General features: G+C 41.5%; 2 protein-coding genes across 2 annotated transcripts in view; one reads left to right on the top strand and one right to left on the bottom strand.

Annotated features, from left to right (window-relative positions):
- The window catches only part of nfatc3a (nuclear factor of activated T cells 3a), a 63,507-nt gene extending 47,677 nt beyond the window's left edge, over nt 1-15,830 (bottom strand). The window contains exon 1 of the mRNA XM_070975161.1: nt 15,330-15,830. Coding sequence (XP_070831262.1) covers nt 15,330-15,420 — 91 coding nt within the window. The 5' untranslated portion in view covers nt 15,421-15,830. The remainder of the gene's footprint in view (nt 1-15,329) is intronic.
- A 5,189-nt stretch (nt 15,831-21,019) lies between these two features.
- Nucleotides 21,020-23,279, top strand: ddx28 (DEAD (Asp-Glu-Ala-Asp) box polypeptide 28). Its single transcript, XM_070964734.1, has one exon. The coding sequence runs from the start codon at nt 21,221-21,223 to the stop codon at nt 22,904-22,906; it is 1,686 nt and encodes a 561-aa protein (XP_070820835.1). The 5' UTR covers nt 21,020-21,220; the 3' UTR covers nt 22,907-23,279.
- The last annotated feature ends 3,208 nt before the right edge of the window (nt 23,280-26,487 follow it).

The raw sequence follows: 26,487 nt of genomic DNA on the forward strand, positions 1-26,487 counted from the left end.
CATATTTAAACTTCAAGCAGAGCCTCAAGTCCAGCATAACACCTGATGCCTCTGAGTGCTGAATGAACTGACCAAAGCTTCATTACAGATGCACAAAGAAGACAAAGCAAAACCAGAAAAGCTTCAACTGATGGATCAGGTAAGCTGTCTGCAGTCACTAGAAGCTAATGCAGGCGGGCTGACCCCTGGGCACTGATGGTTAATTTCTGACACTGTCAGAACTTTCCATAAACGCCAGCTGTCGGCCAAAAAGCCAACTACTCATTGAGTCCAGCTTGCTACTTTATTATTGTAATTTTTTATTCTAATAAAAAAGCTATGGTTATCAACAAGTTGCGATTCACCTTGCGTGTACATTTGACAACCACTCGCGTTTGCTTTAAGACAACACAAGCATAATGGTAGAGAAATGTGCCTGTGTGTATCAGTACTGCCCCCATATGCTCTATATGAACATGTGTGTGCTCACTCAGCTGAGAGGTCTAGAGTCATTTCCAGTGTTTGACAAATATGAGCAAAACAGTTGATGACAAAAACACATTAGGAATTGCACTGATTGCACAGACAGGACATCCTCATTAGACACAGTAAAACACAGTTGCACAGCAAACATTAAAGTCCACACAGTTGTGGGTGAACGAATATAAGAATTAAGTATCTTTATTTATATTGTGCTTTTTACAGCAGAGATATCTCTAAGATTCACTGCAAACACACATTAAAACAGGCAATGTTGTCAAAGCCACAGGCATGTGTGATATGAGGAAAATGTAGGCTCTGCCTCAGCCTCACACCGTAGTTTGACAGTTTCAAATGTCCTAAAAAGCTTTTGGATTTTTACCATTGACCAATTATGCACACTAATGTCAAATGCCCCAAATAACGTTTTCAAAATAAAATGACATAAAATATACAATAAATCTTACAAACATTTTATGTTGTGGGAGTCTTTGTATTAGATTCTGTGTCGGCCTGGTGATAGTAATGGGAGCAGTAACTTGTCTCTGGACTGTCAACTTCTCGGTCTCCTCAGATAACAGATTATGTATGGTATGACATTCATTTAACATAGAGTTCAACTTAATCTTGTTTTTTTGGCTATATTATTTAGACTCTGTCTAAATTATTTAGACAGACCTCTGTCTCATGCTTATTTGGTGATGGTAAAAAAAAAGGAATAAGCCACAAAAAGTCCATTTATTTTTCAGCTTTTGCATATTTTTACTCATCGTAACGTACCCAGAAGAGAAGTGGCAGTGTTGCACAGATGAGGGTCAGACAGGGGACGACCATGTTACCTGGCCCACAGCCCTCTCCATGCCCTGAGATAAGATTAGCCTGCTACCTAAAACCCTCCTATGTGAGGAAAGGGGAGGGCGGTGGGAAACCCCCCAGTCAGAGCCAAACACCAGTCACCTTAGGACAGGAGGTCAGAGAGGAGAGGAGAGGAGAGGAGAGGAGAGGAGAGGAGAGGAGAGGAGAGGAGAGGAGAGGAGAGGAGAGGAGACAAGTCAAGACGAGGCGAAAGGAGCAAGCAGTGGTAGCATTGCTATATGAAAGGCCTTGGGTTGCAAAGTCCCTGCTCTGTTCCTGAAAGCCCAGTGTCAGTGCGCCACACACTCTTCAAGTGTCCATACATCAGCCAGCCAATCCGGTTAAATAAAGATCTCTAAGAGGCTTTGCTGTACCTACGCTAATAATAGCTCTGCATCACTAGGAGATGTTTCAGGGAAGCACTGATTGTTGGATGTTTGTGACACACCACAAAGACTGGTGTGTTCTCACGGTGACCACAGGGAACGGCCTAACCCACTGGTGATGGTGGCATCCACTTTGGCTCCTTGACACAAGCTCAACAGGCCTTTGGCTAACTGTCACACTGCCTGAGGATTCTCACTTAGGGGATAATCCGTAGAGACTTTGTTCCTCCCTCCTCCTACTCTCACTGCACACAAAGTGTGTCAGGGTCCTGTGACCTGCAGTGACACACAGGCCCACATTCTGAGAAAGCCCAGTTTACTACTGAGGGAGGGAAGGATTTGTCTCTCCCAGAGAAGATGACAAGTTCCCTGCTGCAGCAGACTCCTGCTGGTGCACACTCAATCTTTCTGTCTACTTCTCGGTGTGTATACATGTGCATAGGTACGGGTGTAAACGTGTGGGTGGTATGAATGTATGTTTGTGCCTGTGGTTGTTGCCTCTGTGCCTTCCTGTGTGTTTCTGCACATACTGTATGGGTATATATGTGAGTGTACCTGTGTGTGTGATTGTGCATACGTGTATGTGCGCACACCCCAAAACATATTACTGTCTTAAGTTACTCGCTAGCCCCAACACCATGTGGTGCTGGAGCTAGAAGGTAACCTAAGCCAGGGTTCCCTTTGTGGTGGGCAAGCAGCTTGATTAGAACAGGCTCTGCTTACATCCCCTGTACAGAAGGCTTTGTGTTCAGGCCAGTCTCCTCTTTCAGCTCTCCTCAAGAACTGCTGACCAACAGACCAGAGCAAGTGTGCCAACACGACATGAGGCTACATGGGATAAACGGCATAAACTTCAGATAAATAATCAATTAACACATTTAAATTATTTATTTATTATTTTATTATTTACAGTAAATGTGATACTTTTTAATTCTATGGTCTGTAAAAGAAGTGCTTCTAGCAATGTTTCTTGAGCATTTCGACATTCGTCAGCTGTCTTCTTCTCAGAACAGATAAGCTTCTGTTTCCACAAATCAGTCCACATCAACTCTGAGAGACACGTGCTGCGCGACAACTCGCAATCTTCTTTATGCTCCGAGATGGGGATCCACCCGATTCGACATTTTCTTTGCTGAAACAAATTCCAATACCTTAAATAAGGGTATCTATTGATATGGGTTACCAATCCCACAAAAGTGCCACTTTTTTCCACATTTAAAATCTGTGTACTTCACCGTATGGAACCCATTAGGGGTCATTTTGATTTAAAATAACAACAGGGCACTGTGGCACTAAAAACTGAGTTAAAACACAAGTTTTATCATGACATCGTCGAAGACCGTATGCCTTGATTCATGCGTTAAATCATCTACAATAATTCAACATGTTTTATATTGGAAAAAAGAAGCAATCTTCTTTTCAAGCACAAGAGGCCTTAAAAACCTTTTTAAACAATTAAACATTTTACATAACATTTGGGTCAATACAGACATTTGCAGTAATTTCCGGCAGAGCTCCCAAAAGCAAATTTAATTCCTCCCCCTAGGTTTTCCAAGAAATCTGAAGCTGGCTGGTCGCCTACATTTCTAAACACAGAGCCGGTGACGCACATGCACACACGTATTGTAAGGGTTGGCCTACACCTGTGCCTCTAAACCTTTCTGACTGGGTCTGTGCCAAACCTACCGGTGATCCCTGTATGTGTTGATGGTTGGGTCTGTGTACATATAAAACTCACTGAGAGTGAGCGAGAGAGACATTCAGATGTAGAGGAGAATCAGGTAGGCTGGATCTTTCATGACGTACATATGCAGTAGAATCCTGGCGTAGGGGTCTCAGTTTGATCTGACACCTACGGAGCCTTGTTATTGTCTTATCCCGTAATGTTATGTTAGGGTTATATCAAAAAGCTTTTCTCTGCCGTCACAGCAGACTCACCAGCCAGCAGAGGCTTAACAATGGCAGCCTAAGCCAATGTTAACATATGCCGGCAGCTAAATTAAGCTCCTAATTAACAATCTCATGCCGAGATAACATTATGGGATAAACATAGAGTGCCAAGTAGCCACCTGAACTAAATATCCACCAACGCACGAAGATCCCTTTCAAACACATCACTAATTGCCTTTAGGGTACATTAATTTGGCCGTCTAAAAAAGATCTCAGGGAAGGTTCATGTTTATTACACAGTAAAAATGAACATTAGCAGGTAAAAATAAGCTAAGGGTACAAAACAGGATAAAGGAAAATGCCTTAAGATGAGAAAGACATTTCAGTACAGGAGTTCCACAGCTGAGGGGTCTAGACACCGAAGCCCGAGTAAAGTTGACTCCATCTACACACATTGTCGATGCACAATCCCTAGTGTGTGTGTGTGTGTGTGTGTGTGTGTGTGTGTGTGTGTGTGTGTGTGTGTGTGTGTGTGTGTAACCATGTGACACCAAATCATAGCAGCTAGGAGTGGGCAGAATACCAACTTCGTCACCGTCACAGATGTCTCGCTCTGCCATGACATGGATTTTGCAATACTGTTATTACCATGATAAAGGTTTTAGCATACTAAAAACAATGTGCTTTACTGTAGCTGCAATAACATGCAGGTAGAGGCCTATGCACATACTCACAGAACTAAAGTTAGTTACATCCAGTAATTACTGTTTTCCTCTTTTTAACACCAATTCCGGTAGTGTGTGAGGAAGATAACATTACGAGCAACACAAGCCAATTTCTCTGTTGTTGGCTGTGAGAATAAACACAAAAGGTCTTCATCTCCTTCCACCATCCAAGGAAGTGAAGACCCAGTCTATTACAATTATTATGTCTCCATAACAAACAAAGCTGGAAAACTCTGAGGTTAGCCAATACAAAGCAGGATTTGTTTGAAAACTGCAGCTCAAGGATGGATCAATACCGACTTCAAACTTTGAAGTCTTTGAACTTTGTAAGTTTAGCCATTTTTTATGTTGCTTTACTGTTTATACTGCTGGTTAGCTTGTAGAATTTGGCGTTAGCACATTCTGCATCTAATGCAGCTATTAGCATCTACTGTGGTGCCACAGGCTGGAGCAGCGTTGGTGTATTTAATACTGAGAGACAGTCGAGAGAAATTGTGTGAACATTAAGCCTCATTTGAAGCCAGTTAAATAAGCAGAATAGTATGTTGGATGTGGGTAGCTGTTTTTTCACATTGCTTTTTGTGTGGCCTTGCATAGCCAGAGTTAACATTATCTCCACACTTCACAGTGCAATACAAGATCATCTGGTTTTGTTGGTACAGGAAAGCCCCCTCTGCTCCCTGCAGCGTCGGTATGTGTCTGTCGCTGCTTTATGTAAATGAACTTGACAGACAACCCGTGGTACACTGAATATTGTACTTACATAATATACTTTGGGTTTTCTGCTGAATAAATGCAATTCAGACGTCTCATGTTACCCTTTGTTAAACTCTGAGAATGAATCGCATTATATTCAACAATAAACCTACATTACGGGGCAGGTTACCCCTTCCAAAACACAGGGGGGCCTATACCTCATGTTCATTTTAATGTGGAGCCAATAAACGTATAGATTTTTACATTTCTTTTTTTTTCTTTCTAAGATGTGTTGCCTTGAAAAGGCACAAAAGGCACAAAGTGAAAAGGGGCACAATCATGTTTTGAGTGGAGTATCCCTTTTATTTTTGTAATACTGTGATAAAAAATAATAAAAAAATGAAATACCATGACATAAATTTCATCGCCAATCCCTAATAACAGCACAGTATTCTTCTATTCATTCAGCTTACGCAATGTGAAAGAATGCTTAAAATATTAGGGGAAAACCCTGACTTTTAGAAATTGAATCCACATTTTTTTTCCTCGATATTCTGCCTTTCACAGTTGACTCATGAATTCATAGGATCCTACTATACTGAGCCAGGAAAAAAAATCTACACGTCAGTTTCCAAAGCTGAACAGCAGACTATTTCTCAAATTCAGACACATACACAAATTAAGGAAAAACAAAAAGGCTTTCTGGCTTAGCCACACATACTGTAGTACGCCAGTCTAAGTTCAAGTGCAGTTGCATGTAAGTAACCTTGTTGCAATTTCCTCCCTTGACTTGGTTTCTCCCTGTAACCTGGTTTCTAGTGTACATGTAAACACAAAACCTATCTGACGGTTCATGTACGTATTGGTTTTCAGTGGGTCAGGAGAGCTATAGTGCATTAGGAGATTGGCCTCCAAGGTGAACACAAGCCGCACGATGGCCTGCAATAACCCAGAGCAGATAACATCAGAGGCTACTGCTAGCAGGGGTGACATTTAAACAATCTGTCAAGGCTGACTGTGCCTGAAAAAATCACCCAGGGAGAGAGAGAGAGAGTGAGCAAGAGAGAGAGAGAGAGAGAGAGAGAGAGAGAGAGAGAGAGAGAGAGAGAGGGACGGACAGGGAACCAGAGCTTTGTGTGCCTAAATGTGTGAGAGAAACAGAGAGAGACAGAGAGTGTGAGACAGAAATACAGAGCAAAGAGAAACACGGAGAGAGAAGGGTTGACATTTACACACTATGGGTCCTGGAGAGCGTAGTGAGACAACAGTATATACACACCACTGATAAATTCACAAGTGTGTCAACCAATAACATCCAATCAAGCTGAGAACCAATCAGGTTATTGTACTGTATATATTAGGTTCCTGGAATATCCAGGCATAAAAAAGCAATAATAGCTATACAAACAAGTGAATTTAGGCTGATGTACACCTTGCCAGCCCGACCTTCAGGCCTTAACCCATCTTCACAAAATTAATTTAACCTGTAACAGCGGAACCTCTTTCCATCGTCTGTGCTGCTTGCACAGTAGATGAATGGATGATGAGGATAAGGGTTAAAACAAATGGGGCGTCCTCAAGTAAAGGGTCCTTCTGCTCTGTTTTGGAGAGACCCCATGACAGTCCTGTTACTTTTTTTATCCTGTCTATAATCAGGTCAACAAAAAACATTAGAAAAAACTAACAGGAAATAATCAAGGAAAAACAGGAAGACAGCAATTTCCTGTCCAAAAACATAAATGAAAGTGGTATATGTCCACAAAAAACCTACGCCTTAGTTAAATCTCTGTCACAGTCCATCAATGTTTAACAACTTATGTTTTACTCTTTTGCACATAATGTGCATAAAGTGATCAGTGGTTCATATTGTTAAAATCTCTATCCACACTTGGTGTGCAATGCCCTTTTCACCCAGCTGTCAAAGTCCACATGGCCCACATTCCAACTGTGACCCCTGAAGCCAGGTCCACTCAAGCACATGGGCCCCCACTGGAATGTGCACCATCAACCCCTTGAAAATCTAATTTACTTATTTATCCCACCTAAAACCTCCAATCATTGTTCACGGCCAACAACTACCACTGTTTCTTCATAACTCACTTTAGAATATGTCACACCTGATCACTGGACACATAACGGGACTGGGGCATGAAAAACTGCATGGGGTAGAGGTGCCAATACCAAGTATTAGCCTGACTGAAATATGGCTTTGAGGGCTAGCCTAAAATAAAATGGGATTCAAACCACCCTAATCCCTGCGTAGCAAGCTGTGCCTCATAGTAAAAGGGGACCAAAGAGAGAAAGAAAATAATGAAACCAGATGCAGGAGTCCCAACAGCTTTCTCTCCGGTGTAATGCAGCCTCTGACATGTTGATACAGCGCAGCCATTGGTAGCTTCAGTTACACTAAATTTAAACTAGACAGATGCCACACATAGTTACTCATGCCTCGCCCCGGCAAACAAACATCTCATTCATCGCACTGTGCTGGGACCCCTTCAGTTCAGTAGGGTTAGGGGGCACCCACATGGTGATCTAGCCACACATGTGGACCTCATGCATGTCCGTCTGATCTTTGACCTGCCTGTCTTTTACGTTTTCGTAGAAATAGTGGAACATGTCTGTCCATAAACTCTGTTTTTCTGACACACAAAGCCTTCCATCTGAAACTATACGATTTATACAGTCTGTTGACAATTGCTCCTCTAACTGTCAAAACTTCACTGTCCCTGTTCTTCCCTAAAAAAATGATTGAAACTTTCTTTGTATGTTTTGCTCTACTTGTTTTATTTCCTATGTACCATTTTTTCAATTTGTGGTCACGTTTGTTAAAATAACTATGCCCATATCAACAAATATCAATGTGCTACAAGTGTATTGTGGACAAATCAATATGATATTTCTATTTATTTATGTATAACACATCAACAGGTTCAATGATTGAAATGATAAATATATTTAAAGAAACAAAAAAAATGACCCAAGCTAAGTGGGAGAAAAGTGAGAGTCCAGTGCAGTGTGCTTACTGTGGAACAATATTCAGAAAAATTGAATGCTGGACATATTTGAACATTAGACTAAACTGGCCATACATGCTGTTGCTGAAAAATCTGACACCTCTTGTCATTTTCAGGAAAGTTTAATATGTTTTTTGACAGACTTCAGGACAGCCCACACACTAACGACAGCTGTTTGTCTGAGTGGTGGCTCCCACCCATCAATATAAGTCTAGACTGCACACAAGACACACCTGGCTAGAGCTGGGAGTGCCGACACACTCACCTGGCGATGTAGCGCACAGCATTCTTCCGCTCCTCTCCCCGTTATGATCGCAAAGCGCTTGAGCAGTAAAGTTGAAGGCTGCAGACGTGCTGGGACGAGAGGGGTTCTCCTGCACTAAGTACAAACGAGTCACTAGAACCTGCCGCCTGCCCTCTGCCACTCTCTTTGGGAGCTCAAAATAGTCCACCATGAGAGCGATGTAATTTCAGTCTTTCCCACGACGAGGACTGAGAGGATCATGCTCTTGCTTCACAGCAGCAGAGCAATGACAACAACACAGATAAGGGTAAAATTGCTTTCTCCGCTGGCTGCTCTCAGTTTGATCCTTTCATTATGATAATGTGCCTTGACGTATCCTCATATCTAAGCGCGACAAAGACAGTCCCACAGGTACAAGAAACGTCACAGCACATTAACAGAACAAAATCAAACCTGACTAGTCACTAAGTGGTTGTGGTGACTGCTGGCATCTGGAGATTTCATTAGCCCCAGATCAGGCTCTCTGATGTCACTGGTGGTCTCCCTCACATCCTGAGAAAGCAGTGAAAAAGGAAAGAAGCCTCAGTCGCCCTGGTGGCGGGTCTACAACGCTCTGTGCTGATATGGAGGCAACCGACAACCACAAAAACGTCTTTCAGTTTGTGACAGAAGAAAAAGCAAGAAAACAATGTATATGGAATACACACAAAAAGAAAGATCTAAACAAGGAGAGCGGGTAAACAAAAAATCCTGTTCATGTTCCCCTTAACAGCAGCTAGAGAGCAGTGTGCCCCCCTCTCCTTCCATTCCACCCTGCCATCTGAACCCCACATGGCATGTCTGGGCAGAGAGCCAGACACCTCCGCTCTGGTTCTACAACTCTGCCACCCATAAAGGCCACTTCTGCCCCCGTGCCTCATACCACCTCTCACACCCAATGAGGCCACTGCTCATGACCTGCATAACCCCAATTCACCAATACCTATTTCTACCACTGACACAGCCACTTGATAGTGAAGTGATACTTTAAAGGATAAGCCCAAATACGCATTGTACAGTAACATACCGACAGATGGATTGTGCTATTTTCATATATGAAACTAGATTGAAAAACAATGAAGGGGAAATATGTTCTATATTTAGTATGTACAACCAAGCTTAGCCCGTTTGATAGTATAGATGAAAGCAAGTTTAGAGTCTACTGTCTGCAGCGAGCAAAACCATCACAAACGAGTGTCTGATACGGCCAGTTTCAGTGCCACTTGTTTCACAATGACAGTTAGCTGTAAGCTACAAAGACAAAGGGTCTGGAGTTGACGGCTGTTATGCATAAAGTTACTCAACTCTTAACACATGGTTTTCCTTGCCTATGTAAACCTACAGCATGATGCCCAGCAGTGTTTTTTTTTTTTTTTTCTTCAACAGCGTAAAATGGTAAATTAAAAAAACCAAAAACATCGCAGTAAAGGGGTTGAACATCCTGATCTCCATAAACAGAGGGTTCAGGCATTAAAATTAATTTAGTATGGCTGTATAAAAACAAAGAACAAATGTATGGAGTTGGTTGGGCTAACATTTTTATTTAGAGATGGCATGAATGAAAACAAAGCAAAAAGAAATGAATGGAGATGAACATAAACAGATTTGCTCTGAGGACCTCAAACTGAGAGGACACACTTTCTCAAGCTATTCAAATTTAAGTGAAAGTTTATGCTTTATGGTGTTTTGCAACTCTGCGATTACAGTCATGAAAGGGTTTGCAGAAACATTAGAGACAGTGGACTTCCTGGTAAGCCTGAAAATCAGTTTGTCTGAGTTGTCGTACAGAGTTGTTACTCGTCCAGTAAACATAAGTCGGGGAACTTGTCCATTTGCTGTTTGTGGCCAAAAGGCAAAGCCTGAAAAAGCACTGTACCCTGTTTCATTTCTGATCTGCACAGCTCACACAGAAAGCCAATGAGAACCGGTTTACGTGTTTTTTACTTGACTTTTCCACTTCCTGATGTGTATCATTGCCTTCTCGTGTCACAAAATACTGAATCATTCAACAATATTTTGTCACAGCCCTAGTATCGAGTCATGGTTACTAACTAGAGCTTAGCGTGAGTTACTTTTGACAAAGGTTAGATTTTAGTCAGGATCGAATATTTTAACCATTTTTAACAGTTAGCGGTTGCTGCATTTGATTAAAAAGTGAGTTTCTAGCAGTTTTGGACATATCTCACACCTCCAGCACAAAGCCTCATTTTAATCCAGGTAAAAATGGCAAACAGCTGAACTACCTTTATGTGAACTATATATGAAAATAATATTCAGTGTAAGTGACTCACACACCAGTGACAATTGCACTGTTAACATGATGAACTGAGGCGTGCCTTTAGCTATAAGCTATCTAACAGACACTATCCACATTTTTTCCCACACAACGTATTAAAGTAAAAACAAGAGCAGAACTGAATTTCGGGGCAAATATCTTTGTTTATGTTTGAGTGTTAGAAAATCCAACTGTGATACATTGAATACTTCTTTTTTAACCTAAACATATAACACAAAGAAATATTTTAGATAAAGAGCTCTTAGCCCTTAAATTAGCCTATCAAATAGTATATATAAAACATACATAAAATAAAGAGTGAAAAGATAAGCAGTGAGCTGGACATTTCAACATTGAAAAATAAACAAAACGCAGTTGCATTTATGTCTGATATATTATCTGTACTGAATTGTTTTGTTACCTATTGACAACCGTTTGGTCCAGTCAGTTTCTGCTTGGGCAGCGTTAGCCAAGAGAGCGGTTTTGTTGACAATCTGAAACCATCTGCTGGATCTAGACTAGACTAAATAAATGTCTCTTAAGATGAGGCAAAAGACTAAACAGAAATGTGTAATTCATGAGGTAATTTCAATAAAAGTTATTTTAAGAGACTGTTAATAACGATTTGTACTCTATTTAAAGATGCCTGTTTTGTCAATGAATATTTTTTGTCCGTTCTGCAGATTTATTTCAGTGAATTCTGAATGATCCTACTCCCCTTTCTAGTTAAGATGATTCAAAGACGGGCTTGTTCTTCTATTCAGCTGGCTCCGTGCATAATCGGGGAAAACCCTTACAGTAAACGCACCCAATGCCTCTGAATAGAAACAGTGGAATATTTCACCTCAAAGAGGTGACTGTTTCCTGAGCAACAAGAAAACACTCAGAGAGAGCAAGAGAATGAAGAGACAGACTCCCAACAAACAGACAGACAAAGAAGAGCAGACAGAGACAAGACAGACAGAGAGGCCGGACATCGCATTGTCCCACACCGTTAGACAGATTTTTAATCACATTCACGCATGCAAGCAGAAACGCTGAAAGACAGAAAGATAACCAACAGTTGGGTGTACAGGAAGCCAACACTCACTCGTCAGCTCCATTTACACAAACGTGTGGACATTTGACATAAACATGAGCAACCAGCTCCTGTAACAGCAAGCTTTGAGAAAGTCAATTAGATTATTGTAACATGTTGCAACTTTCAATGCAGCTGCTACTAGAGATATAAAAAAAAGTGCCACTTTTGTTTCATTTCTGTTTTTTGGGAGATGGTACCACCTCCCTTTCTCACAATACTTCAGTGAAAGTCTAGATATTGACATGATAATAATTACAGCCCAGTTCAAGCGACTGTCAACAATAAGAAGCTCAGTGGAGTAAAAACCTATATATTATATTCACAGTAGATGTTCTCCAGGTTGTTACAGAAACAAGCCCTGACTTGATCGTTGCCTCAGAGAAAAAGACCAACTCAGGAGCGTGCAACTCCCTGTTACTCCGGCTGTGCGATCCCGTATTACACTCCAGTTATTCATTTGGATAGGCGACCCCCCTTTTGGGCCAACTCATACAGTCCGGACCAGATTAAAACCACTTGCACAGTGTTGCTTTTATTCCTATGCTTATTCCAACTACAGATTTTCCTCTCCTCCCATTTCCAAATCAAACTTTGTTAATCAAAGGAAAAATTGATTTAAGATCGCACAAGCCAAACCTTCAACCGTCATTACGTTGCCAGAGTTTCATGAAAAGGACACAGCTGGTGAATTCACAAGTTCCAATGGTTTAGGCCCAAAGACAGAAACAAATGAAGAGGCTGAACTTAGCATGGACGCAAAGACCAACGCAAATGCCATTAATTAACACATTAGTAGGTTTAAATACAGTTCATGACCTTTGTTATATCTTAAATCAGTCAGCTTGTATCTAAAAGACCCTTTCACACATACATTAAGAAACTGTAAATAAATAAAGAACCCAAACCCAAAAAGGTAACTAAGGCTGTGTGTATTTTAGCAATACTGAAAAATTGACCCACGGTCACAGCCACTTCCAATATTTTTCATTTCACTGCAACTCCACCTCAGACCAGTTGCAGACATCTGGAAAACTCTGTTTTATGAGCACCTGTCCTGTTAATTACTTCAAATTTCACCTCTCAACTGTCTGCAATCATTAAACAAATGAGCACAAATTACTTCTACTCAACATTTGCAAACATGTACCTGACTGTCAATCTGTTGCCTCAAGCAACAACAAGTATCAAAACGGTGAAATCTGCTCCTGTCAATCATGATAGATATCAGCTTTACCCATTCACATTTGGCTAGACATTTCACTTGCACACAAACTGCAGAGTGTGGCCAAAGTGAAAACGCACTCTTACGCACCTGTAAATAACAAGTTAATTTCTTCACAAATCAACTGTGATCAATATCAGTAATAATAATAAGTAGCAGTATTAATAATGCAGTTTTCAGTCCTGACACCTGTAACAGACTTTAAAGCAATTTTTGGAAGGCACCAGTTAACTGATCTCTATAACATCCATCCCTACAAGCAACATCTTCAAGTCATTTTACCAGGATGTGACCTTTTGTATGTCCAAAAATACCAGCGACATCCTCAACTACCACTAACTGGTAGTTTGCTTGCTTGCTTGTTTGTTTTTTCTAAACAGAAAACATGAGTTTCTTTTCTCTTTGTTGACTGGAAGGATTTGTCTTAGACAACAGGTACCATAACGGTCTTAACACTGTGTGACAACATGACATATTTATGGTGTACCTGCTTGTTCCATCACTTTTCTGAATCCATAATACGCTGAGAGCAAGGGAAACATTCACCTCCATCCCAACCAATTTTACGCCTGCAATATTACATCAACTGGAATAATTTGCAATGTCTTGTGTATTATTTTAGACGCATTGCTTTTCAGTCGGTGTGAAATACCTGCCATCTTTGGAAGTCTTTGGGATCTTAATTAACATTTCAAACTGTGATAGTGTGAGTGAGTGTGATAACACATTTTAGTTTCCAGTTAGAGTGTTTCCAAAACGTAAGCCATGATATTGGTCTCAGCAAATAAAGACATTAACTGATGTCATATCCAAAAGCTTCTGCTAATGGCTAACTTTGCCTCTCCTGTTATTCTAATTATGATCTTCTGCAATTGAGAATTTATACATAAATCCAGGCATTGCATAATATATTTTATTCTCTTCCTCTCTACTGTGACAATAGTTTCCAAGATAGCCTTAAAAAAGAAAACACTATTCTCTACAATACGTCTTTTTTGTAAGGCATTCTCCCTTATGTAGATTAGTTTAAATTGGGGGGAGAGAGTCATGCAGGAAAGATACTCGTCTAGATTCAAAGCCAAAGCATCTCATGTAGCGCGGTGTACAGCCGAGGCTCATCACTGATCCACCAGGATAAAGACTATTCTCAAATTCTTGGTATTGTCATTTGTTTTATTTTTAAATTTCATTTATTTTTTATTCATATTTATTTATTGTCTAACTTTAAAAGCACATTACTGAAGACATATCCTGAGGCAGAGAGATGGACAGGTTCAGGATATCACTAATATCACTAATTTGTTATGTAAACAATTTGAAAGGCAAACTAATATCTAACTCTGAAGAGTCAGCGCAGCCTTTAGAGATGGAAGACGTGACAAATCTTGCTACTTTTCAGACTAGTGAGAAGTTGACAAACTTTTGAAGACTGAACTAGCTGGAGCTCATTTCACTCAGGTCACATCAGGTCCACTGTGGAATCAAATTTAGGACACTTCTAAGCCCTCCCCTGCTAAACTCTATTTTTGAGGTCTTGACTTAGTGTTTGGATTCGTTACAGTGACACCTATAATAAAAATAAAATATATAAAGTCTTAATTTCTTTTGTCCTTTTATTAGTACAAATAATTCAAATCTTAATGAATTATTTTCTGGTCATGATAAAAGTAAGTGTAGTTAAATGTGTATGATCACAGTGTAGCAGTTTATTTTGTGGCTGCCTATTAACTCCTATTAACTCATACATTTTAATGAATTAAATAAACACATTTTATTTCTCAAATTACACTTTACAATAGACATTTAATGTCTGCAGTAAAGACTCTATTTACAGTGATCACAATGCATCTGTCCTGCTTTTATCTCGTTTTGTTAACAATAAGAGAGTTAAAGTTTTGACAACATTAGCATGTGCTGCTTAGCAGAGAGCGCCTCAGTGACATTGAAGCTGGTCCCTCTCAGCCATACTTGACTTCCACCATATGAACCACACTGAAACCGCTGCAGTCCCGCCAAAGTTTCACGGTGATCACGGTAACAGCGGAAAAACTGTCTGTTGCAGAAACTCTCGGAGACATTTACAAGTTTTGACCCGATTCACAGTTGAATAAGCATATGGCAAAAAGAGCCGTTGTGCTAACCTGCTAGCATATCAAGCTAATGACAGCTGGCGTTGTGGACATTAGCAGAACGAGCACGAATGAGCAGACGCGTGATGTTTTAATAACATCTTTTTTCTTAAAAAATAAATAAATAAATCACACGTTGGGGTCGGTTCCTCTTTTACAGAGCAACCACTACTCGAGACTGGGTTGGAAAGCTGCCGAGCTAAACTAAACCAACAGAGGCTGAGTGAGTAACTTGTGTTACGGCTGCAGCACTGTGCTGTAAGTTTATTTGTCGCTTTATGTATGAAACATGCCGCCGAGCAAACACTGACCTGCGGGGCCTAACGGCTGCTGCTGCCCGTCCTCTCCGAAGATCAGTCTGAAGTCCAGCTCCTCATTGCCGGGGCAGTTTGCAGTAGTCATCGGGTTTGACAGCTCGGGTTTTACCCCGCCACTCGACCGTCGACCGCTGGAGCAATTTCTGCTCTCCTAAAATGTCACAACATTTACCGACGGCCACGACGAGGAACTTCAACTTTTGTTCATTTGACTCATCTGGTCCACGCACGAACTCGTGTTTCCCTCCCCTCGTTTGACAAATCCAAAATACAGCTCAGCGGCGAAATTCCGGCTTCGACTTCAGAGAAAGTCGGCTGCCCCCGCGGACTCTCACTGTTTCTCTCTATGTCCCGAAGTAATGAACAAAGAAGTGCGTCCTCTGCCAGTGTCTAATGTTCGCTATAAAGCCAATGAATCCGTTTAATTGCCCTGTTCCCTCTTTCTGTCTCTCCTCTTCTCTCTCTCTCTCTCTCTCTCTCTCTCTCTCTCTCTCTCTCTCTCTCTCTCTCTCTCTCTCTCTCTCTCTCTCTCTCTCTCTCTCTCTGGAGCTCCTATCCCAACTTTTACTAACCCCGCGTGACAAGGCAGTTCCAGCGGTGACGTCAGCAGACACAACACAACACAACACAAGGGCGCGCGCGCGCACACACACACACACACACACACACACACACACACACACACACACACACACACACACACACACACACACACACACCTCGGCTTTCGAGTTAATAAACAGTTCATTACAGACTTTCGGTCGGTTAAAGTTATGAGGCTAAAGTAGATCGTTTTTTGAAGCTGATACATGTTTTGTTACCACAGTGACCTTTTGGTGCCTGGACAATGAAATAATATTATTTTGCCTGATAGATTTGATTATATCTTGATATTATTATGTTATTCAGCTGTTTTTGCAAGCCACAATGTACAAACATTAGAAATTGCGCTTAGCTTTTGACCTTACAACAACTAGATCGCACAGCTACTTCTTCTCTATTTAATTGGCCTTCCATTTGCATCCAACCACCCACCATTAGATTACATCTGATTGCGCCTGGCCCTCAACCCTGCCTTGTGTGGTTCCAGTCCAAAATAGGATTGGTGTGTATAATGACGTGATGCACTTTTCACCTTTACATCCCTTGAGCCTGTCTGCGCAGAGGTCCTATAATTTCTAATCAGCCAATTCTGGTTTGTGAGTGGGGTAATATTGTTGGTAGGGAACAATATACATCGTGTTCATAGTTATGTGAATCATTTAGGTGGTGGATGGTGCAGCCTAAAAAGCACCTCAAGCCAAGTGTCACTGAAAAAAGTGTATTTTGTGTTCCCAGAGCACAGGGTGTAAATACCTGTCGTTATTTCCCACTTTTATCCCTCATTCTGTAGGGTTCGGTTTGAACCCTGGTTTCTCTAAATTCATCGCATGCCCAAATAATGATTTTTACACAGTGTTTAGCACTAGGTGGGTATATTTCATAGAGGACAGTCCACTAAATGTTAACCAAAAGTGCAGTAACGACTGAGAAGATGAACATATTGTGACCCAGCACTTGGAAATAAATAAATCTGAGTTGCCAGTCAAGGTTAAATGTAACTCTGATATGGCAAGCATTGAGGTGTTTTGTTTCTTGTGCATATTCAGTACTCACTCTGTACATTCCTGCTCTGAGAGACTCTTTTTCTGTCATTGGCATATTTAAATCACAATGAATCACAAAGAGTAAATCTGCGGCTACAATAAAGCAATAGAAAAAGCTGTTCAGCTTCCTCTAACCTCTGTGCTGCTATCCAACCCATCAATCTCCACAGGTTAATCTTTATTGGGTAAGCAACACAGAGGTTGATGCACTTAAAAGCTTTAATAGCTTTGCTGCTTTGATGATCTTCTTGCTTGATGACAGTCATCTCAATATTCAGTTATTTCCTGCTTTCACCTTGTTGGAGATACCAGCCCAAACTAGGTTTTTTCCATTCATCTATTTACACATTACTTCCATTACTGGCAGCATGTACAGGCTATTCAAATTCTTATTGAGACAGCCCATATCTGTGCTACTGTATACACACACACACACACACACACACACACACACACACACACACACACACACACACACACACACACACACACACACACACACACACACACACTCACACACACACACACACACACACACACACACACACACACACACACACACTTATGGCTGATCATGAAAATCTGCCTCTATCAACTTTAAAATGTTTTACCAAAAGTTTTTCCAACACTTATAAGCATAGTTATAAAACATCTGAATTCTTTTATAATGTGCACCAGTACAATTCACTCTACCCACCACAGATTGATGCAATAAAAAATCAACCCACCATAAAAGAAACAAATGATATTATTTTTTGTGTAGAAATCAAATGAAATTTGTATGTGTTTCTATATTCAAGCTGAACGTGCACAGTACCAAGACAAGCAGCATCAAATATCGCTTTTTACAGTGCTGGAAATAACTTCTGCAAGAGAACATTCTGATGTAAATCAGTCCATCCTCAACACAAATTGAGTACGCAGCAGACAACAGCCTGCTATTTCTCTGACACAGCCACACTACATATACCTATGCTAGATGCATGTGGGCGTACAGACAGACGCTCAGCTCACAAATGCATCTGAAAGCATCAATATCACATTTCCTGTGGTCTTTATTTCCAAGCAAAAGCACAAGGTTTAACCTTTTTTGACTTATATGCCATCTTCTGAAGCAAATTCTCTCCCGAAAGACATTTTGTCCTCTCAGTGCTGTCAGGGTTATTGTGTAGAGCTCTGAATATGCTGTACTGCTCCCAGACATGCACTGTTCTGATTAATAACAAATATTCTGAAAATGATTCACTATCACTCAGATGTTTTGCTAAAAAAATATTGCTACAACAACAACAAAATGTTCCAGTCAAACAGTTGTATAGTTACTTGACTTGAATGAGTAATAATAAGTAAATAATTAAGTTATATTACCAAAGGTAACTAACACACACTGTTAGTAACACATGATTGTCATGAAAAGTCTCAACTGACCCATAAATACCAACCAGTGTCAATCCATATTCAGTGGTACCCTTGAAAAAGATGAGTATATTTATCTCTATAATCAAGTCTTCTATGAGACTGACATGCAGTGGAAAAGAGAGGCAAAATAAATGTAACTGCAGTATCATCCAGAGCTCTGATTCTTGCCCTGTTGCAACATATTTGAGTCAAGCAAAGTAAAGAATAAAGGAAAAATTACTGATGCAAGAATGTTCCTTGACAATGGCAAGCATGCTAAAGCTTTGGCTTGCTCACTCGTAATAACTGTAATGTCATGGAATTATAGTTTCCACATGGGCTCACAAAAGAAAGGGGGAAAGGAGGACATAATGTTTTAGCTGTAATGAAACCAAAGAAGTCTTGACTTACTGACTGTAAACTCACCATTGTCATAGATACATTCTTATTAAATTGAATTATAAAGTGCTCATCATGTTATTATATGGCAGTCACATGACTGAACTTTCTCCTGCGCAGTCTAATTCAGGTTACCCATGCCTCTTATCTTCACAGATGACCTTTGAAGGGAGAAGATAAAGAAAACATATTGTGTGGGAGGCTGTACATGTGGTTTCTGATATTATGCTCTTGTAAAGAAACTTTTGAAGAAAAAAAAAAAACAACAACAGCTGAATCTGCCCCCACACTGGTCCTGTCTGAGAGGTGTCACTCTTTCAAGGATTGGGGTGTGCAAATACTGCAGAAATGCACGCAGCACATTGGCAACAGGCGCGATGTTCAGTAAATGTCAACAAATTGCACACAGCGCTGCATCAGAATGCCAGCAGTAAGGCATTAAAGGCTCACTTAGGCAGTTACACTGTGTGCAGAAGAATGTTTTCCTCTTTAATTTACATTTTCCAACATCTGAAATGTCAACAAAAAAAAAAAAAAGAAAGAAAAAGAAATCTGTTATTCTGTCATATATTTTTTCTTGTATGTCTTAATTGATCAATGGTTGACTGTTTGTACAGTAATGGAGCAGAGAGAAACAGTGAAAAACGACTTAATATAATTTATAGAATAATTAATCCCAGGCAAACAGGATGTTTTATTTCTTTTGAAATGTAAAAACTTGTTATCACAGCTCTGGTTAGGATGTCAGACGACTTGAAATCTTCCTTGTTGATTTATGCTGCCCTCTTTTGATCAGTCTGTGAAACTGACTGTTCACTCAGTCTGATGTGTGAGTCCGACAGTTACAATCACAAGCCCGGGGTTTGGACATAAAAACCTGTGTGTTGCAGGGATTTAACCCATCTTAATATTTATTTCCTCCTTTGTGAGAAGATTTGTAATCTCAGACCTCAGTTCACAGGGACTCCGGCTGCCACGGCATCGGTTTATCCGACATGTGACAGAGATTCTATTACTGAAAGTGTTTGTGATGTTCTGAAGCTACAGCAAATCAATCAGTGAGCCGATTCATTCAGCACATGGGAAGGGTAGCTGATGTAAGATCAATGCTAGATGTGACAGCAGCACTGATGCAGACAGCTGATTTGTTTTCTATGCTGGGTATACATGCACTTGTCCTTTTGCAGAAAAGAATATGATGGAAATATAAGATATGTGAACAAGAAATAAAATGAATAAAAAGATTCCTAGCAGGCAGCTGGAAAGAGACAAGGCCAAACAGCAGAGGCTTGCCCCCCTTTTGACCTCTCTGGATGCATGTTTGGTTAGATTAGTGTCCTTTTTATGAGCTTCCACGCCCAGTGGCAAAGCAGCAACACTGGATTATCCCCCTAAGAATCTCTGGACTGGCAACAATCATGCCTGTCTTGTGCCTTTAGGCAGTAATTCATAAGTGTAGACCACATACTATGTTGACACACGCAAAAAGATGAATAAATAATAATAATCAAACAAAATGTAGATTCCCAGATGAATATGTGTGCATTTACAATGTGCTGGTCTGTGCTGAAGAGGACTGAACAGAACTCAGAGTCACGTGGGCAGATATCGACATTCGCTGTTGTGTTAATGACAGTGCTCTTTCTCACCCTTCTCTAATTTATTACAATCTCTCACATAACTGTACCGCAGGCAGTGCTGATTCACTAGAGCAGCGATCAGCTGATTGATTTACTGTTAGAGCAGGCATACAATGTACAAGACCCTTGTCTGGGTTCGGTGAATTGGTGTGCTGTTCCCAACTACATATCTGTATCCTATTTTTAATGCCAAACATATTCATCCATAGAAATAATTGTACCTTGTAAACATAATGATATTATTAGCCAATCATTATGAACAAAGATGTTAATTTGCTACAACAAAAAATTTCCCTCTCACTTTATCTCAGAGAATATTACATTAAAATTATTCAATCTTTGATTCAAGACTTCATCTGTTTGCAGCATTATTAAATAATTTGCCAAATGAATGTATTAATTCTAACGGGGGTTGGCTTTTAGAATTGTCATGAACTTCTAACTAATCGTTTAGATTCATCGTTGTCTTTATATTTCCAACACTTGTATTTGAATTTGACTTAAATGACGTTAAACGAGGGGAGAAAAGACATGCTGCAGATCTAGACCTTCCGTTTCTACTGACGTCATCAATCCACGCGAACGTGACGTCACCAAAGCTTGCCAGTAAAGCATGGCGATGTAACTGACAAGCGAAACAGGATGCTAACAGGTCCGCGGTGTTTTTTTTTAACCTAAAAGGCGATTTATAAAGATCCTAAATGCACCGAACGTGATTCTTCTTCGTGGTTTTCGTCGTTGAGTCCCGATTTTATTCTTGTCAGCTGAGTCGAAGCTGTAAGCGAGCCCGTGAGACTCCAAAATGCACTCTGTGAAGGTCGGCTATTTGGCTGCGGCGAGAGCTCTCTGTTCATGTCGGACCCTCTGCCCTGAGTTTGTTAAACTTTCGGCTTGCCGTCGTGTTCATCGTTCTTTTACTCAGACTCGCTTTTCTCAAACAGCAGCGACGGCAGTTATTCGCGTCCCTCGCTACATGCAGAAGAGCATTGACAACGTGAAACAGACTCGAGGCAAAAACAAGATCAACACCATGAAAGCTGGCAAGCTCCTGATCCAGAGCAAGCACCCCGATCTGAACCAGTCTGCGGGATACATACTTGGAAAGTTCGAGCAGCCCATCCTCTGCTCCAAAGGGTGGAAACATAATGGGTCCTTCGGTGACTATTTCACCATCAATAACATCAAGGCTGTTGCACCTTTTGTGACTGAACATCAGAGGGAGGATGGTGACCAGAAAACATCAGCCACATTCACTAAACTCCGCATCTGCACAGAGCTGGTAGAAGCTTTGAACAATATCAGCATTACTCACCCCACCACTGTCCAGTTGCAGACCATCCCAAAGGTCATGAAAGGTCACAACGTTCTCTGTGCTGCAGAGACGGGCAGTGGGAAGACACTGAGCTACCTTCTGCCTGTCGTTCACAGGCTGCAGGCTGATAAGAGATCAGAGATGTACGCTGAGGACGCAAACAAGATTCGTACTGTGGTTCTTGTCCCTTCCAGAGAGCTGGCTGAGCAAGTGGCGGCTGTGGCCAGGACTTTGTGTGCTCCGTTTGGCTTGCTGACAAAGACTGTGGGCGGTGGACGAGGTGTAGGTCACATCAAGCAGGTCTTCAGGAGGAGTCAGCCGGATATTTTAGTGGCCACACCAGGCGCTCTGGTCAAAGCCATGCGGAGACGCTACCTGGACTTGAGTGAGCTGAGCTTCTTTGTGGTAGATGAAGCCGACACCATGTTCGACCCCAGCTTTTCTGACATGCTGGAGGACATCCTGCTCCACACAAACATCGCGAGTAATCCCAAGGAAACACAAGGCCCGGGGCGGAAAGCCCAGCTGCTGGTGGTGGGGGCCACCTTCCCCGGTGGTGTCGGGGAAGTGCTCGGCCAGGTCACAGACCTTGGCAGCATTGTGGTTATCAAGAGCAAGATGCTGCACTTCCTCATGCCGCATGTCAAGCAGACGTTCCTGAAGGTAAAGGGTGCTGACAAGATCCTGGAGCTCCACCAAGCCCTGAAGCTGCTCCAACAGGAGAAAGGAGGGGGTGCTGTTTTGGTGTTCTGCAACAAGTCTGCCACTGTCAACTGGCTGGGGTACTCTCTGGAGGAGATGGGGGTGAAGCACGCACGTCTGCAAGGGGAGATGCCTGCTGCTTTGCGTACAGGAATCTTCCGCTCGTTCCAGAAGGCCATGGTAGATGTGCTCATATGCACAGACATCGCTTCACGTGGTCTGGACACATCCCGAGTGCGCTTGGTCGTCAACTATGACTTCCCAGAAACCCACACGGACTATATCCACAGAGCCGGGAGAGTGGGTAGGGCAGGAGGGGTGGAGGATGGGGAGGTGCTCAGCTTTGTCACTCATCCGTGGAATGTGGAGCTGGTGCAGAAGATTGAGACTGCTGCTCGAAGGAGGACTAGTCTGCCTGGGATGGAATCCAATGTATGTGAGCCGAAACCCAAAGCAGAGGCAGCGGAGGAGTAGAAGTGGGGTTTTTTTGTGGGAAAGTGGCCTGTGAGATATGTTATGTGTGTGTGGTGTTGGAAAGACAAACTCTGAATCTATAAAATATTGTCAGCAGAACAGTCCTAATATTCACACAGATGGAAATCGTGCTTTTTCCATTCATGGAAATACGGAGAACGGCCACTGTGTGCTTTGATAAAAGTTTGCCATGATTTAACAAAAAAAAAAAGTTCTAGCCTGTATTTCCTGATGTGAATGTTTGTACAGGTTCATCTTCTCACCAAATACTTATAAAGACATAGTATGCTTTTATTATTACAGTATTGTCAATCAACTGATGTGGTATTTGTGTTTCAAAATGCTTCAACTTGAGAGTAAAATCTAATCGCACATCTTCACCGTGTTTTATTTATTTTAAAGACATTCCACAGGTAAACAGCTTGATTGGTAACAGCTGATAGTATCATTATTGGGTATGAAAGGGGCATCCTGGAAAGGCTCAGTCGTTCACAAGCGAGGATGGAGCGAGGTTCACCACTTTGTGAACACATTTAGCAAAAGCTTGATTTTCTTCAGCACAGTCTGTTTTCAGTGGTGGGTTGGATGCAGAAATCTTTTGACGTCCTAAGAAACAGCTTCTCTGAAATACTGAAAACAAAGTGGCTTGATTGGTGAGTAATTCTGTGCAACAAAATAATGTGATGACTCGATAATCATTGACCACACCGAACCAAACACCATCCCAGATACGGTGCTAAAATAAGCTACAGGCGGTGTCTCTGAAATTGGCACATTACACTGGAACTCCAGGATGTACAGAAGGGAAAGCACTCTCAATAAATGATATTCTGCTTTGTCTGAACTGTCTATTAAACCTTTCATACTTTCTAATATATGTCTTACATTGATTGAAATTGTTGTGGACCAATCCTGAAGTCTTTGGCGATCTTATGCTGAATTTGAAGAACTGTGTGAAGTGTTTTCTGTAATGTGTACTACATGTGTTCAGCCACAAGATGGTGGCATTTATCTCCTTTAAACTTCTCTGCGTCACATGCACGGTTGACAGGTTAAAACATTTACACAGGTCTTTGTGCTCAGTACAATTAACTGTAGACATGCACTCTAACTTGAGGAAACGTTCACGAGCTGACCTGCAACTTCATGAGAGGTATTTGTGGATTGCAGTTCCTTCTATGCAGTACAGAAACACTTCATCAGACTGCAGTAAGCTGAGTGCAGGCCAAAACCTGACAGTCTCTGCTGTTGATGTGGTAAGTCCGCTGTACTTGAAAGGATTTTTTCCCCTCTTCCATGCCTGCGGGTGCTTGTTAAAAGGAAACCACAAAAGTATCAACATGAAAATCGGAGTGAAGAAAATCTAAAGGATATTACTTCAAAGGTAAGAACGTTTCTGGTGATCCTGCTGTTAGAGGCGGGTTCAGTAGATGTTTCAAACATTATTTATTTTTTTATGAATTATGGGCAGATGTCAACAAACTTCCAATTTGATGTTTCTGCCTGGAAACAGCGTGTGCTCTTATTTTGAAAAGGCTGACATGCGTTACATACCTGCTGATTTATGCTGCAGTGTTTATGGAAGTGTAAAGATTACAGAGGCAGACAGACCTCAGTGGGCCTCAGACGGGCAGACGCTCTGACAGCAGAACGAGGCTTCCATCACAAAGTGTGGAATCTAGCTGTGATTGTCCGGCTCCAGCTCGGGGCAACATCTTTAAGCTTTGCCCCCCCCAAGGTTCACATTTCACCCAACTGTACCCTGACAACAAGGAGCCAGTGTCCACTTACAGTATGTGGAGCATATTTTTGGCCTGCCTCACCTCAACTGACCCCTGCAAAAATGAGATAATAATAAACTCTATCAAATGTCCCACTTCCAGGTAGTAGCTGAAGTATTTTACGGCCAACATAATTTTAGACCATTGAGCTCATCGTTAAAGGGCAACTCCGCTGGTTTCACACATGACGGTCGGTTTACTTCACAATTCATTTTCAACGGAGGGAGAGGGAGTCGCTGTAAGTTGAAGAATTTCTAACTAATTAGTTGAACCATCACGAATGTTCAATACTAAGTTGCAGGACCCCCAATATGGAAAAGTGCAGCCCTAACGAGACCCTCAAATTTGCTTTTATGAATATCAGATCATAATCTACTAAAGCCTTACTGCTAGATGATTTGACTCTTGAGCATAATCCAGACATGATTGGTTTATATGATGTTTTCTTACCATTAAATGAAGCTTCTCCACCTAACTACACCTACCCCCATGTGTGTTGGGCCACTAAACAGGGTGAAGGCGTTGCTTTAATTTAACTTTAAGTCTGTTTTCATCTTAAAGTCCAAATGGGAAAATATGTGTAACTCATTGGTATTAAACCCATCTCTATTAACTGTAAACAGCTTGGTGATGTTACCTCAGACTTCATCACTCTCTCTGATAAGATCATAATTTTTGATGACTTTGATACTCACTAAAATAAGGCCTCTGATTGTTAATGTAAATGAGCTCGCCCCTGCTTATCTCTCTGATCTCATTGAGCCCTATGCCCCATCCTGTGCTCTCTGCTCTCATAATACTGGGCCACATGTGCCCCCATAGTGAGAGGCTGCCATCAGACAGTCTGACTGTGTCGAGGCCTTTAAATCTAAGCAAAAAAACTCATCTTTTCACTTTAACTTTCACTTTAACTTGACATTAGTGCTTATAGTCTATGTTCATCCTGCTGATGAGAATTCAACTAACAGACTGCAAACTTTTTCAAATCAACAACATTTCTCTCCTGTTTTTGTTTCTGCGCACTAAAAGCTGCAAAACTGTGCACGCCCCAAGCCCACCTCCCCCCCCCCCCACCCACCCATCCTCTCTTGCCCTCAGGCTTCTCTGCTGGACCATCGGCCGGCCTGGGACCTCTCCACCTCCTGAGAGAGGGCCTCATCCAGGCCATTGATCTTGATCTCTGTCCCCCTGCGCCCTCTCTCCCTCCCTCCACAGTTTGCATGTTATCATGGCTCACATTGCCTGTGTGTGACTGTTTCTCCTCTCTGTGTGAATGGTGGTGTTCTCCTATGTGTTTGCATGGCCTGCGCTCTTTCCAGGTCTCCATGGCGGAGAGGAGAAGCTGCTCAGCTGTCTGCATTTTGTCATCGGAATCGTCATCCCAGCCTTTTGTTTATTTGTGTGTTAGCTGTATAAATAAAATTGACTTGATTTGAATGAGCATGTCTGAACTTCCTCTCAAACAGCTGCTGATGTTTTCTCAAGGTACCCCCCCTCCCCCAAAAGGGTGTTTACATATTAAATAACTAACATGATAGCCTGCTGACAACCGGTAATTAAATAGTGGAAATATTCTCAAAGTGAGATAATTACACTTAAAGGTCACAAAATATTTATATTATGACAAATAAATAGAATTCAAACCATCCCCATGTGTCGTGGCTGCTGACTACAAAGGTGTGTGGATGGACTACAAAACGCTTGGTCCATTAATAATGACGCATTTCCTCTTTGCCCCACCGTGGGATTATCTCCCCCCTCCCCATTTACACACACACACATGCACACACACGGAGCCGC

This window comes from Chaetodon trifascialis, chromosome 1 (assembly GCF_039877785.1).
Source record: "Chaetodon trifascialis isolate fChaTrf1 chromosome 1, fChaTrf1.hap1, whole genome shotgun sequence".
In the NCBI taxonomy this organism is placed as follows: Eukaryota; Metazoa; Chordata; class Actinopteri; order Chaetodontiformes; family Chaetodontidae; genus Chaetodon; species Chaetodon trifascialis.